Genomic DNA, 15827 nt, shown 5'->3' with positions numbered 1-15827 from the left:
AGGGAGTTATGGACTTGTATGTGGATATGCTTTGTGCATTTCTTTAATTGGGCGGGTTCCATTCCACGTTGAATAAACAGCACAGTGTGTGGACTGTGACTTTAAATTCTTGCCTTGCCTTCTCTCTGGCAGGATTGCATTCGTGTCTTTGACTGTGCTGAGTGACAATGCTGGCCCGCCCTATTCCACCTGACTGTTTACGTAGGAATTCCTTCAGCAGGTGCCTCTGGTCCTGTATTGCTGAGCAGCTGGAACACACACTCACAGACGGACAGACAGGCAGAATGAGTTCCACAGGCTCCAGAGGAACTTCGGTGAAACCCAACATGGGCAGCCCCCAAAGTGTAAGTTTCAACTTCTGTCTCTGGTTGTAAAGTTACTAATTCTGTAATGGATAGTTTCTAGATTGTTACTCCCTTCTCTCACTCTCTCTCCTTATCTCCTCTTCTCTCTTTCCTCTCCCTATCTTCCCCTCTCTTTCTCTCCTATCCCTTCTTTTTGCCCTCTTTTTCTCTGTCCCCCATTATCAATTGTTCCGCTTTTCCTCCTCTACTCTCTGTTTCTCCCTTTCTCTCTCTCTTTCTCTCTCCCCCCTTTCTCTCTGATCACTTCACCTCTCTTTTTTGCCCACTCTGGTTTTCTTTGTTTTTCCTCATTTTGTGTTATTCCGTCTTGCTCTCTCTCCTTTACTCTTACCGTCACCCTTACTATCTTGCTGTGTCTCTGGTAGCAGCTGTGTTTATGCACAGTGTGGGGGATGGGTACAGATGACTGTCACTGTTTTGTTAAAAAGCTCCTCCCTTTTCCATTCTGGAGTGTAGTGGAGGTAGAGGGATCTCTGTCTCAGTGTGGGTCACAGGCATATAGTGGATCCGGGAGCGCTGATTTCAAAGTTCGACACTCCTAAACCAATTCCTCATGAGATTATGACACGAGATTGAGAAGACTGGGACTATCCTTATTAGAATCTAGAAGCATGAGGTGAGGTCTTATAGAAACATATAAAATTATGAAGTTAATAAGTAAGATAGAAGCAGGGAGGCTGTTTCCACTGGCCGGTGAAACTAGCACAAGGGGCATAGCCTCAAAATAAAGGGGAGCAGATTTCGAACTGAGTTGAAGAAGAATTTTTCACCCGAAATCTGTGGAATTCCCTGCTCAGGGAAACAGTTGAGACTATCTCGCTGAATGTTTTTAAGGCAAAGATTTTTGAACAGTCGAGGAATTAAGGGTCATGGTGAGCCGGTTGGTAAGTGGAGCTGAACCCACAAAAAAAACGGCCATGAAACATATTGAATGGCAGAGAAGGCTTGAGTGGCCAGATGGCCTACCCCTGCTCCTATTTATGTTCTTATGTGGTGATGGTGGTGGTATTGAGATAACGTCACCAGACTAACAATCCAGAGCTTCAGAATAATAGTTAAGAGATGTGTGTTTAAATCCCACTGTGGCAGATTGAGTTTAAACAAAATCCAAAAGGACCATAGATGTCGGAAATCAGAAACAAAAAACAGAAAGTGCAGGAGAAACTCAACAGGTCTGGCAGTATCTGTGGAGAGAAGGCAGAGTTAACACTTCAGATCCAGTGACATTTCTTGAGAACTGACCCTGTTTTTCACTGGACCTGAAAGGTTAACTCATCACAGATGTTGCCAGACCGGCTGAGTTTTTTTCCCAACAATTTCTATTTGGATTTACTGAGTCTGGAGTTAAAGGCAAGTCTGGTGGTGATTTCTTTGGAAAAAAACTCGTCTGGTTCACTAATGTCCTGTAGGAACGGTATTCTTCCATTTTTAGCTGGTCTGTTGCTATGTGACTCCAGACCCACAGCAATGTGCTTGACGCTCAACCACCCTCTCATAGGGCCATTCAGTTCAAGTCATTAGGGATGTCCATATTCCATTAAAAAATCATTTTGTTGATTTTTTAAATGTTCTGGATGGGAGAGGCTTTAACAGGTGGATAGACAAGGAACAATTGATATCTATTTTCTCGGCTTTGAAAATCCAGTTTCTTTGTAATCAATAATAGCCAACCAATGACCAAATAATGTGAATAGTCACCAACTGGGAAAACATTGATTGTCCAGCAACTGGAATCAACTTCTTCATTAGCAATATTCAAACCATTATATTTTATCCGTCCAGGAGACTCTGAGGGTTGCTCTAGAATTACACAAAATTACAACACAGAAATAGGCCATTCGTCCCCACTGCTGCACGTTGGCATTTATCTGCTCTCCTTACTTAAGAAGGATGTACATGCATCGGAAACAGATCAGAGAAGGTTTCCCAGACTAACATCTGGAATGATGGGTTGTCTTGGAGGGAAAGGCTAAGACTGTTTAGAGTTGTATCTGTTAGAGTTGAGAAGACTAAGATGTGATTTGATTGAGTCATACATGATCTTGAGGGGTTCTAACAGGGTGCATGTGGCGGGGATGTTTCCTTTTATGGGGGAATTTAGTTTTAAGAGCTCACTGTTTAAAAATCAGACATTATCTATTTATGGCAAAGATGTGGAGAATTTGTTTTCTGAGGGTAGTGATTCCTAGAAACTCTCTTCTTGAAAAGGTGGTCAAACATTGAAAGTTAGAACTGAAGTAGGCCATTCGGCCCTTCGAGCCTGCTTTGCCATTTCATATGATCGTGTTGATCATCCCAATTCAGTCCCCTGTTCCTGTTTTCTCCATGCATACCTTTTCAGTTGGCTGGACGGCTGGTTTATGATCGGAACCACCTCGTGCTCCCGTGAGGAGGTTGAGCAATTCATCAACTTCACCAACACATTCCACCCTGACCTTAAATTCACCTGAACCATCTCTGACTCCTCCCTCCCCTTCCTGGACCTCTCCATTAATGACGACCGACTTGACACTGACATTTTTTACAAACCCAACGACTCCCACAGCTATCTGGATTACACCTTTTCCCACCCTACCTCCTGCAAAAATGCCATCCCATGTTCCAAATTCCTCCACCTCCACCGTATCTGCTTCCAGGAGGACCAGTTCCACCACAGAACACACCAGATGGCCTCCATCTTTAGAGACCGCAATTTCCCTTCCCACGTGGTTAAAGATGCTCTTCAAAGCATCTCATCCACATCCCGCACCTCCGCCCTCAAACCCCATCGCTCCAACCGTAACAAGGACAGAACCCCCCGGTGCTCATCTTCCACCCTACCAACCTTCGCATTAACTACAACATCTGCCGACATTTCCGCCACCTTTAAACAGATCCCACCACCAGGGATATATTTCCCTCTCCATCCCTTTCTACTTTCCTCAAAGACCGTTCCCTCTGTGACCACCTGGTCAGGTCCACGCACCCCTACAACCCACCCTCCCGTCCTGGCACCTTCCCCTGCCACCACAGGAATTGAAAAACCTGCACCCACACCTCCTCCCTCACCTCCATCCAAGGCCTCAAAGGAGCCTTCCACATCCATCAAAGTTTCACTGCTCATCCACCAATATCATTTATTGTATCCGTTGTTCCCGATGCGGTCTCCTCTACACTGGGGAGACTGGATGCCTCCTCGCAGAGCGCTTCAGGGAACATCTCTGGGACACCTGCACCAATCAACCACACCGCCCCGTGGCCCAACATTTCAACTCCCCCTCCCACTTTGCTGAGGACATGCAGGTCCTGAGCCTCCTCCACTGCCGCTCCCTCACCACCCAACACCTGGAGAAAGAACGCCTCATCCTCATCCTCTTGGAACACTTCAACCCCAGGGCATCAATGTGGACTTATCCAGTTTACTCATTTCCCCTTCCTCACCTTACCCCAGTTCCAACCTTCTAGCTCAGCACCATCCTCATGACCTGACCCACCTGCCAATCTCCCTTCCCACCTATCCGCTCCATCCTCCTCCCTGACCTATCACCTCCATCCCGCCCCATTCAGCTATTGTACTCTTTGCTACCTTCTCCACATTTATCCCACACCCCCCCCCCCCCATTTATCTCTCCACCCTGGAGGCTCCCTGCCTCCATTCCTGATGAAGGGCTTTTGCCCGAAACGTCAATTTTCCTGCTTCTCGGATGCTGCCTGACCTGCTGTGCTCTTCCAGCACCACTCTGATCTAAACTCTGGTTTCCAGCATCTGCAGTCCTCACTTTTGCCCAGCCCTGTGATAATACCAATAGGCCATTACCACCCCAATGTTTCCCATTCTGATGAGGAAGGGATGAAATTGGGCAAGTTGACCCTAGCGAGAACGTCAATCCCCCTTCTTGCCAATTCACAAAATGTTCTGAGTAAGAGGTTCAATGGGCACCTTTCTTAAGCTAAAGCCCTTCACTCATCAATTAATTGACATCTGAGGGCTTTAATATGCTGATCTCTGCAGACAGGCAAGATGCCTAGCTTCCTGTCTTGGAAATTATGGTAACCTACTTATCAGGTCAAGGGAGGTGTCTTCCAATGGCCCCAGTCTGGTGGCATCTGAAAGCTATGTCTCTCCCCTTGCGTCTGGCTTTCCCCTGATGGGAAGCTTGTCTTTATCAATCAAGACATAGAATTTAAGAGCAGGGAGGTTATGTTGGAGCTCTATAGGACTTTGGTGAGGCCACAGCTGGAGTACTGTGTGCAGCTCTGTAGAAGGGATGTGATTGCACTGGAGGGGGTGCAGAGGAGATCCACCAGTGTGCTGCTCAGGATGGAGCATTTCAGCAGTGGAGAGATGCTGGGTATACTGGGGTTGTCTTCCTTAGAGCAGAGAAGGGTGAAGGGATCCAGATGGAATATATCTGGGGAAATAGATGGGATGAAATATTTCCCTTTTGTAGGAGGAGGTCAATAACTGGGTGGGGAGAGCACAGTTTTAAAGCAAGGAGCAGGAGGTTTAGAGGGTTTTTGAGGGCAAATAACTTCACCTAGGGGCTGGTGGTTTCCTGGAAATCCCTGCTTAAAAGGCCAGGAGAGGTGAGAACCCTCAAGATATTTAAGAAGTGTTTAGATCAGCACTTAAAACACTATAGCATACAAGGCATAGGCTAAGGGCTGGAAAATGGGATTGAAATAGATGAATGATTAATGACCAGCATGGATACAATGGGCTGAAGGGCCTCCTTCCATGCTGGAAAAACTCTGCAACTCTATCTAATCAGGTCAAGATAATCCATTCACTTACTGATTAGTTTCCTGGTGTATTCGTTCTCATTGTTCCACCCTATCCTACAGCCAAAGGCGAGGGGAGGAATGAAGGGAGGTTGGAGACCATCTTGTGAAACCTCCAACGCAGGAACATTGGTCAACATCAATTTCCGTGTTAGGATAAGGAGTCTTTCTTCAGGCAGTTTGAGGGATGGTTGACATCCAAGGAGCCAAATTCTCTCCCTTTGTGCCAGACCTGAGTGCAGAGCCTGCTGGGTATTTTCCTTTTGCTCCATGGCACAGTGGCTCAGTGGTTAGCACTGCTACCTCACAGCGCCAGGGATCGTAGTTCGATTCCATCTTTGGGTGACTGTCTGTGTGAATTTTGGACATTCTCCCCATGTTTGTGTGGGTTCCATTTGGACAGTCTGGTTTCCTCACACAGTCCAAAGACATGCAGATTGGTCATGCTAAATCGCCCCATACTACCAGGGATATGCAGGCTGGGTGGGTTAGCGATGGGAAATGCAGGGTTACAGGGATGGTGTAGGGGGTGGGTCTGGGTGGAATGCTCTTCAGAGGGTCGGTATGGACTCGATTGTCCAAATAGCCTGCTTTCATTCTGTAGGGATTGTGTAGTTCTACATCGGTCCCACCTTCTGCCCAGACCACTTCGCTAAATGCTGTCTTGACATTGTAGGCTATCACAGTGCAAAGACTTGGGAGTTCTAGTCCAGGATTCGTTCCAGGTCAACTTGCAGGTTGAGTCAGTAGTTAGGAAGGCAAATGCAATGATGACATTTATTTTGAGAGTACTTGAATATAAAAGCAGGGATGTGCTTCTAAGGCACTATAAGGCTCTGGTCAGACCGCATTTGGAGTATTGTATTGTGTGCAATTTTGGGCCCCATATCTCCAGAAGGATGTACTGGCCCTGGAGCATGATCAGAGGAGGTTTGCAAGACTGATACCAGGAATGAAAAGCTTAACATATGAGGAAAGTTTGAGGACTCTGGATTTATACTCAATGGAGTTTAGAAGGATGAGGGGGGTGGGTCTGATTGAAGCTATCAGAATACTGAAAGGCATGGACAGAGTAGATGTTGGGAAGTTGTTCCATTGGTAGGACAGACTAGGACCTGAGGGCACAGCCATAGAGTAAATGGAAGATCTTTTAGAAAAAAGATAAGGAGAAACATCTTCATCCAGAGAGTGGTGAATCTATTGAATTCACTGCCACAGAAGGCTGTGGAGGCCAGGTCACTGAGTATATTTAAGATAGATAGGTTCTCGATTGTCAAGGGAATCAAGGGTTATGCACTGAAGTCAGGAGAATGGAGTTGAGAAACTTATTCACCATGACTGCATGGCGGAGCAAACTCAATGGGCTGAATGGCCTACTTAAAAAATGAATTCTTATGCTCTAAATATATATCCAACTCCTTTATTGGATAAAAGAGCAAATAAAAACAGAAATAATTAGGAGAACTCAGCAGGTCTGACAACATCTGTGGAGAGAAAGCAGAGTAAACATTTCATATTCAGTGACCCATCTTCAGAACTAGACCTGAAAAGTTAACTCTGCTTTCTCTCTGCACAGATGCTACCAGGCCTGCTGTGTTCTCCTAATTATTTCTGTTTCATTTCTGATTTCCAGCAGCAGCAATTTTACCTCTTACTGTGGAAAAATCCATCCTATTTCAAACAATGCATTCCAGATCTCATCAACTCCTGTGTAACAAAAGGTTTCTAGATTTTTTTTTACCCAAACATTAAATTTGTCTCCTGATTTTTGGCTTTTAGTTCAGCAGAAACTGTTACTCCTCATTTGTTGTATCAAAACACGTTAATGGAAGGGCCTACTCCCACTGAATGTAATGACATTACTAGTGATTGAAGGACATTGTACTCTTTTCAATAGGGGTGATTCCAGTCCATCCCTACTTCCCTCGAACTAAGTAACATTCTTGACAATTTCAGCAAGTTAGTACATGCATTTAGGCCAGACGAGGTAAGGATGGCAGATTTCCTTCGTTAAAGGGCACTAGTGAACCAGGTGGGTTTTTACAAAGACTGAAAATTCTACACTCACCATCACTAGGGTCCCTACAATGTGGGGGCAGGCATTATGGCCAATTCACCAAAGAGCATACCCCACAGACCTGACCCTCCTACCCCTATATTTCCCAAGGCCAATCCATCTAACCAGCACACTTTTGGACTGTGGAAAGAAAGCAGAGCACCCACACAGACACAGGCAAACTCCACAAAGACAGTCAACCTAGGGTGGAATTGAACCCAAGTCCTGTGAGGCAGCAGTGTCTAACTACTGAGCCAGTCTGCTGCTGCCCAATAGGTTGTGATTCGAAATGCATGCACTGAATTTAAACTACAGCAGCTGCTGTGGTGGGATTTGAACTCCATGGCTCTGGATTGTAGCCCAGCAACATTACCATTCTGCCACAGGTTGTGGTTCTGCTATCTAATGCCTAGTACAGTGGAATTGTCCTTGTCCGCGTCCCTCAGTCTGCATGTCAGGCATGGCCTAATGGACTGTGGTCATTCTTATCGGAGTTACCATGGACAAATGTGCCTGTGACAGGAAGGCTGGTGTGGCTTTCATCAAGGAGATCACTCTTGCATGTTGGGTCCCTCACCAAATTGGTTCCTTAGTCCATGGGTGATCCACTGAGCCGCTGGCCACTAAGGGAACTAGTTAATATCCAAGATCAGACTGAGCAAAGGCATTCTACCTGCACCCTGAAGGAACTATTTTTCACACCAATCTTCAAACTACCCTATTCAGTGAACTCAATTTCACCTCCTCCCATTTGAATTCACAACCTTCGACTTGCTAGCCTGGTGTCAACAAACTGGTAGCAAAAACCTGGAACGTTCACCTCCAAAAATACATTAGTTGGGGCTAGATTGATTAAAAATTGATAGATTTTGGAACCGAGGTGAGGAGATGGATTTAGAAGGTGATTCAGTTATCATTTAGTGGCATGAAACGGTCTCAAGGGACTGAATGGCCAATGCCTGTTCCTATGTTGCTGTAACAATATTTCATATTGTTCAAACATTGCAATGCTCATGCTGGTCAGCTCAGCAATGTTTGAACAACTAATAATTGTCATCTCCAAATGGAAATGGAATGTTTGGGCTGTGCCTTTACCTCAGGATGACTCAGCCAACAAGCATTTACAGGAAGTTCCCCACTGCTAACACAATGAGAGTATCACAGTCTTAACAGACCATTAATAAAAGGACTAGGGTAGTGGCAATGTCACTGAAGTAGGAATCTGGAATCCTGGGGGATACAAGTTCAAATCCTACAAAGGAGAGGGAATCAAATTCAATTTTAAAAAGCTAACTTCACATAAAAAACCCATTTAATGTATTTTAGGGAAGGAAATCTGTCATCCTTAGTGTATTTGGCCTACATGTGGCTTCAACCCATATGGTTGACTCTTATTTGCAAGTATTAAGGGCAATAAATGTTGGCCCTGCCAGTGATTCACATCCTGAATGAATGAAATTTTAATTTTAAAATTCTAATTAATTTGATTAGTACAATGGTTGCCTGCTTTGTCATCTGGAATTTGGAAAGCTGTAATATTCCAGATTTATTAATTGAATTTGCATTCGGTCCGGATTTGTTAATTCCCAATGCTTTGAGTTCACAGTCACTCCTGAGGAATAGGCAGAAGTGAGTACTGCAGATGCTGGGGATTAGAGTCACTCCTGAGGAATGGCTATTTGGTGAGGTGAGGACCTTGGGATCCATGAACCAGGATGAATGAAGAATGGGGGGGGGGGCTGCAGAAAGACAGGATTTTAACTTCCCCAGGTTCATTCTTCTTGTATTGTTTCTCTAGGCTTCGTCGGTGATCAACCTGAATGTTGGGGGTCACATTTACTCCACTGCTCTTGGAACTCTGCTCAAGTATCCACGGTCCAAGCTGGCTGAGATGTTCAGCGGTCCATCCAGACCCAAGGTGGACTTGGAAGGGAGGTACTTCATCGACCGGGATGGGACTCACTTCAAGCACGTGCTTGACTTCCTCCGGGGGCAAGACCCCCCGCCCAGTCTGGCCCAGGTGGTCTACCAGGAAGCCTTGTTCTATGGCATTGAGCCCTTGGTAAAGCTGCTGGAGGACTCACCCAAGATCTTCGGCGAGATGGTGGGCCGGAGGCAGTTCCTGGCCAGGGTGCCCAATTACCAGGAGAACATTGAGGTGATGGTGCGAGTGGCCAGGGCGGAAGCTGTGGCTTCTCGCCAGTCCACCGTAACAGTGTGCGTGGTCAGAAACGAGGAGGATGCAGCCAAATGCCATGAGGCAGTGAATGGCCTGGACACAGACAAGGAGTCGGTGGTGAGATTCGGACCCTGGAAAGCATCTCCATCCATCTCTGACCTACTCTACTGCATCAAATTGGACATCGAAAGCAAAGGCTACAGTGCCTCCTACAGGCCTCACGAGATAGGGAAAGGGTTCCTTGTTCGACCTTGTGAATTCCTCTACAAATTCACCTTTACGTGGTGGTAATACCCAATGTAATGACCCCATCGCCTACCTAGGAGGCATAGGACAATCAGGATATTGTGCAATTGTATGTGTGAAGCGAGGATGTTGCATTTTGAAGCTAAACGAGAATCACAGAATGATAAAGCACACAAGGCCATTCTGCCTGTAATGTCTGTGTCAGCTCTTCGGAAGAGCTGTCCGACAAATCTCCAACACTTCCTCATAGTCCTAAAAATTTCTCCTTTTTGAATGTTTACCCAATTCTCTTTCGAAAACCACTGTTCAATTCTGGACCCACGATCTTTACACACGTCATATTCCAGATCAAGACAACTCACCAAACATCCCATCCCACTGACTGTAAATTTGGGCTCATTGAAACTGACAGACCTGCCACTGGAAATACAGTGTGGCTCCAAACTAACTACATCCTGTACCAGCATGTCTATCTGCACTGTTACTTTCTTCAGCTGTAATGCTGTTTAACTATTAAATGGACCCTGTGTTCTTTCTTTTTAATTTCCAACGCACAAGGACAACTCAAGGAAATGAGGCACTATACGGCCCTTAAGGGAGCTGTTCCTGTCTAGGAACGATCTCCAATCTGATTTATTTAATCTGATGTACAAGGTGTTTAAACACCTTCAACCCAGATGTATCTATCCATAGATATCTGCTTCATCACAGCAGTACTCAAACCCATGTGACTAGAGAATCTTTCATTGTTTATTTAATTTGTTCTCAGACATTACGGCGCACAGTTAGCAGGTGTGTCTCTCGGTCATTATCTGTTGACACCCTGGATTCCTATATGTACAATTATCACTCATGTTGATCCTCCATGGAATTTAAAGCACTTTGCACATTTTTAAAAGCAATATTGTATTAGACTTTCAATCATCGTCCAACTGCCTCTCTGCCATAGCAGAGACGGAGAGTGAAATTCACCCAGTTAGGAAAACAGGAGGGGGAGCTCATTGGAGTTGGCAACTAATGCACACAAGAGAAAGTGCACGGGAACATTGTTGATTTAGATTTCTAGCATCCGTGGTATTTTGCCTTCATTCAAAAATTATTTTAAGTTTAGCAAGGCGACATTGTTGTGGACCAGACCAGACCTCCTCAAAACATTTCTAAAAAGTAGCCCGGACCCTAAATTTGCTCTCTCTCCTTTTCTCTTGCTTCTCTCTTTTCTCTGCCTTTAATTGTAATTCAAACCGTTTCATTCCTGTTGCCCTTTCCTTGTCTTTTGCCTCTAACTCAAGCTGCTTCATTTTCAATTCAACTTTAGTCATTCTCCAAGGATTCTGATGGTGTTACCAGTAAACTTAAATGCTGAGTTATTGCTATAATTGTCTCTCCTTTTCTCACGGAAAGAGGCAGCTGCAACTCCAGAGTGTCTGCTAATTCCAGTAGCTTGGTTTTATTCACCTTTTCCAGGGCCCCCAAAGTCACTTCTTCCCCTCCCCAGAAAACCCTTGGTGACTGAAGGAACCGGTCCCAACCCAAGCACTGTTTAAACCAACTGAATTCAACACCCAGGACAAAAGGCATTAACATCTACCACTCGCTGCCTTCCAGTCCAGCAACCCTAATCCCAAATTGGAACTACAGAACTAAATCCCGCAAAGAGCCCCCAATCTGTTATGGACCAAGCCAGACTGCCTCAAAACATTTCAAGACATTAGCCCAGACCCTAACTTTGCTAATTGTTTTATGTAGGTGTACAGTGGATATTCCAGGAGTGATGCAGTTGGCCCAACCACTTAGTTTTAAACAAAACCGAATTTATTTGCAAGATTACCGAATGAAACACAACCAAAAGAGAACAGAATATGGAATAATGTAACCTATCCAAAAACCCAACAGATTATGCCAACTTAATGGTGCTGTTCCAAATACCTGCAACAATCCCCATATACACTCCTTTGGCAAAAAAAAATCAAACACAGGGCCTTACGAGAAAGAGAGAGAGACGGCAGAGAGATTCAGCGAGGAACACCTTGTTCCATGTAGCTGTATCTTTGACCAGCAGCCTCTAAGCTGACTGACTACTTTCTCTGAACAGCCAGACTACTAAAACCCAAACCAAACCAAACCAGAGAAAAGCTGAGCTGGGAGTTCTGACCACTCCCCTTTTGTTGAATAAGTGTTTTATTTTCAAAACAGATAGATCAACTCCAGACATTTCAGAACCTGCATCTTTATAACCTCCTAAAAAAAACCCAAGGACAACATAACCTTGTTAAAGGAGCAACATCATCACAACATGGGGAAGTGCACTAAGTGCATTGCTAATGAGTTATGGCTCATGAATGAATGGGAGATGGTGATGATGTTATTAAACTAGTAATCCAGGGTTACGGGCTAATGTTTTGTAGAAGTAGGTTCAAATCGTATTCAAATGAACTTAAATACAGTGAATAAAACTTTTATGAAATGTTGGCTTAGTTTCATGGTCACCACTCCTATCATCAATTATTGTAAAACCCCTTCTGGTTCACTAATCCCTTTTTACAGAAGGTATTCTTCTGTCCTTACCCGGTCTGGTCTACATGTGACTCCAGACTCACAGCTATGGGATTGACTCTTAACTGCCCCTCTGAAATAGCCCAGTAAGAGGGCACTTAGAGATGGGCAACAAAAATTGACCTTGCCATTGATGCCCATAGTGCACGTAAAAATATCTAAACAAGTGGGCAAATTGACACAAAATGGACGAATGGCTAATCAACATGGAAGTCGACAGAAATGGGAATTGGATGGTTTGTAAGAGGAGAGTCACGATTGGCCCATTTACCTTCGCAGCTGCTCCTGGACTGACATCAGCCCTCATCTTGCCACGTTCTGTAGTGGCAAGATGTCGGCCTCGAAATGGGCAGAGCTGTCTCGCTGCAGGACCAGGCATGTTCTACCTGTGGGTCAGCTGTGTCCCTGCAGTCAGCCCTGCCTCTGATCAGAAAGACATTTAACTATGTCGCAGTGAAACTCGGAACAATGATGCATTCTCCAATTGCAGTTGGGTGTGGTGTACTCTGCGAGGTTGGTCTATGTTTGAGGAATCAGATTGGGTAATCTGCTAAATATGTCTGTTGCTAATTCTATTAAAGAATGATAAGTATTCTATTGACCACCCTTGTGGCGTAATATATGTTTCATTGACAATGCAAATTTTGGCAAGAATGGAATTTGTTATGTAAGTTCCCTCATGAATCATTCCTGCAGCTGTGGATAACTAGAACTGACTACTGTTTTTACTTCAGATTTCCAGCATCTGCAGTTCTCTATTTTTATTATAATTATATCAGTACAGACTATGGGTGGTCTGGTGGTGTGACGGTAGTTTAGGCTCTGCGGTCAAGCATCACCTCAGGGCTTAATGGTGGTGAATGGTGCTTCATAATCACCATGTGAAAATGTGGCCTGATTATCATCATAGAATCCCTAGTGTGGAAGATGGCTATTCAGCCCATTCTAACCATCTGAACAGCATCCCATTCAGATCCACCCTATCCCTCTAATCCTGCATTTCCCATGGCTAATCCACCCAGTCTGCACATCCCTGGACATCGTGTGCAAGTTTGCATGGCCAATCCATCCAACCGGAGCACCCAGAGGAAACCCACGCAGACATAGGGAGAACATGCAAACTCCACACAGACAGTCGCCCAAGGGTGGAATTGAATCCGGGTCCTTGGCACAGTGAGGCAGCAGTGTTAACCACTGACCCACCCCATGTAAATCCTTCTGATATATCTGCAGCAGCTATTAAAATAGGATAGCTTCCTAGTTAGAGAGAATGATGTGAATCAGAGCTGCAACAAAACAGCCTCCCCATTTTAAAAAGAAATTCCATGTGTAGGTCTTCACCATAAGCAAGGGGAGGTGATGGTCTAGTCGTATAATTGCCAGATTGTTAAGCCAGGGGACCCAGATTCAAATCCTACCAGAATCTGAAGTCAATAAAATTCTGTAGTTCAGAGTCTAATGATGAAGATGAAAACATTATTAATTATCAGCAAAAACTCATCTGGTTCGCCAATGTCCTTGAGGGAAGGATATCTGCCATCCTTACCTGGTCTAACCTACACGTGACTCCAGACCCACAGCAGTATGGCTGATTCTTAACTGTCCTCTGGGCAATTATGGATGGGTAATGAATGCAGGCCTGGCCAGTGACGCCCTTGTCCCACAAACACATTTTTAAAAAAAGCATCGTCCTCCTTTTGAGGGATCACTGTACAGCATACCACCTTTGTATTTATTTTATTTTGCACTTTCTTGAGAAAATTGGGCAAAACAAAACTCCAAAGTATAAGACACCCCTTAGCCTATTGTTTTATCATGAAGCTGCAACCATTGATGGAGGTAAACACGCGAGGCATCAAAATTGATGCACACTAGGAATAGAACATATGGTAACGTGTTTTAGATTAGATTACTTAGATTAGATTACTTACAGTGTTCTAAGGACAACATACAACCTGTTGTACTAAATCCACTTGTGTGCCTATTTAAAATGCAACGGTTTACCCAATAGACACAACATACATTAACACTAGAGAAACTCACCTCCTCCCCTCAAATGGTTTGTTTGTTTTTGAAATCTTTGGGTGAATTTGCATTCACAAAGAATCTGGGATATTGTCACTACCCCTGGTTCCATCCACTCTGCTGTATTCCCCAGTCTTACTTTCATGCACTGCCCAAAGCAGGCCATTCAGCCCAACCAATCCATGATAGCATTTATTCTCCACTTGAGCCCTTCCCTTTTCAGCTTTCCTCATTGAAGTCTAACAGCAGAATCCTGTTTCCCCTTTTCCCTCATGGGTTTATCTACACAATTCATTTCAACTAGTCCATGTGGTAGCAAGTTCTACATAGTCTCTACTCTCTTGGTAAAGACACTCCTAGCAAATTGGATTATTTTGTGACCATTACCATTTCATATATTTTCAATTTCTAGCTTTTCCCTCACAGAAGGGAACATTCTGTCTGTCTGCACTCTACTGAAAGGTTGCATCATTTTAACATCCTCTATAAGCTCAGCCCTTGACTTTCTGTTTACAAGGGAAAAGAAATTTAGCCCAATTATGGTTTTATAGATATGACTTGCATTCCTAGTGTCAACCTAGTAATTGTTGTTTCGTAGAATTGCATTTGTACACAGTACACCAGGTGTTGTCTGACCAAAGTTCAAATTATAAATTTAGTGTAAATGTTTTCACTTCACAAATCTATTATTCTAAAAATAAATACTAATATTTGTTTTACATCAGAATCTAGATTAAAGTGGTGCTGGAAAAGCACAGCAGGTCAGGAAGCATCCGAGGAGAAGGAAAATCGACGTTTCGGGCAAAAGCCCTTAATCAGGAATAGATTTGTTTTATATCAGCATAGGAACAGGAGTAGGCCATTCAGCCCCTCAAGCCTGTTCCACCATTCAATGAAAGCATGGTCCCAAACACTGGCAAATGGGACTAGATTAATTTAGGATATCTGGTCGGTAAGGACAAGTTAAGCAAAGGGTCTGTTCCTGTGCTGTACATCTCTATGATTCTGGCCAATTTGTTTCCTTTTTAATGACCTTGTTATCGGGAGCCACTACTTTTACTGACTGGTCTACTTTTACTACCCTTGCATGTCTACGCATTTAGATTCTTACTTTGTTCCCTGTTGATTTCTGATTTGTCTCTACATGTAGAGTCATAGAGATGTACAGCATGGAAACAGACCCATCAGACCACGCCGACCAGATATCCCAACCCAATCTAGTCTCACCTGCCAGCACTTGGCCCATATCCCTCCAAACCCTTCCTATTCATATACCCATCCAAATGCCTCTTAAATGTTGCAATTGTACCAGCCTCCACCACATCCTTTGGCAGCTCATTCCATACACGAACCACCCTCTGCGTGAAAAAGTTGCCCCTTAAGTCTCTTTTATATCTTTCCCCTCTCACCCTAAACCTATGCCCTCTAGTTCTGGTCTCCTCAATCCCAGGGAAAAGACTTTGTCTATTTATCTTATCCATGCCCTTCATAATTTTGTAAACCTCTATAAGGTCACCCCTCAGCCTCCGACACTCCAGGGAAAACAGCCCCAGCCTGTTCAGCCTCTCCCTATAGCTCAAATCCTCCAACCCTGGCAACATCCTTGTAAAATCTTTTCTAAAGTTTCACAATATCCTTCCGA

The 15827-nt window shown here is 44.3% G+C and overlaps 1 protein-coding gene across 1 annotated transcript; it reads left to right on the top strand.

Moving 5' to 3' along the window:
• Positions 1-235: 235 nt before the first annotated feature.
• On the top strand, positions 236-12725 carry kctd14 (potassium channel tetramerization domain containing 14). The gene is made up of 2 exons (XM_060826901.1): positions 236-344; positions 8981-12725. Exons 1-2 carry the CDS (start codon positions 285-287, stop codon positions 9650-9652), a joined length of 732 nt encoding a protein of 243 aa, XP_060682884.1. The 5' UTR covers positions 236-284; the 3' UTR covers positions 9653-12725.
• Positions 12726-15827: the final 3102 nt, after the last annotated feature.

Source organism: Hemiscyllium ocellatum, chromosome 6 (assembly GCF_020745735.1).
Source record: "Hemiscyllium ocellatum isolate sHemOce1 chromosome 6, sHemOce1.pat.X.cur, whole genome shotgun sequence".
Taxonomy (NCBI): domain Eukaryota; kingdom Metazoa; phylum Chordata; class Chondrichthyes; order Orectolobiformes; family Hemiscylliidae; genus Hemiscyllium; species Hemiscyllium ocellatum.
The sequence above is the reverse complement of the archived record's forward strand: the minus strand, read 5'-3'. Positions and strand labels throughout refer to the sequence as shown.

Bases quoted from the DNA above. Each gene is read 5' to 3' on its own strand.
- kctd14 (XM_060826901.1), top strand. From the start codon at position 285: ATGAGTTCCACAGGCTCCAGAGGAACTTCGGTGAAACCCAACATGGGC. The intron at 345-8,980 runs GTAAGTTTCAAC...TTGTTTCTCTAG, and splicing joins ACATGGGCAGCCCCCAAAGT to GCTTCGTCGGTGATCAACCT.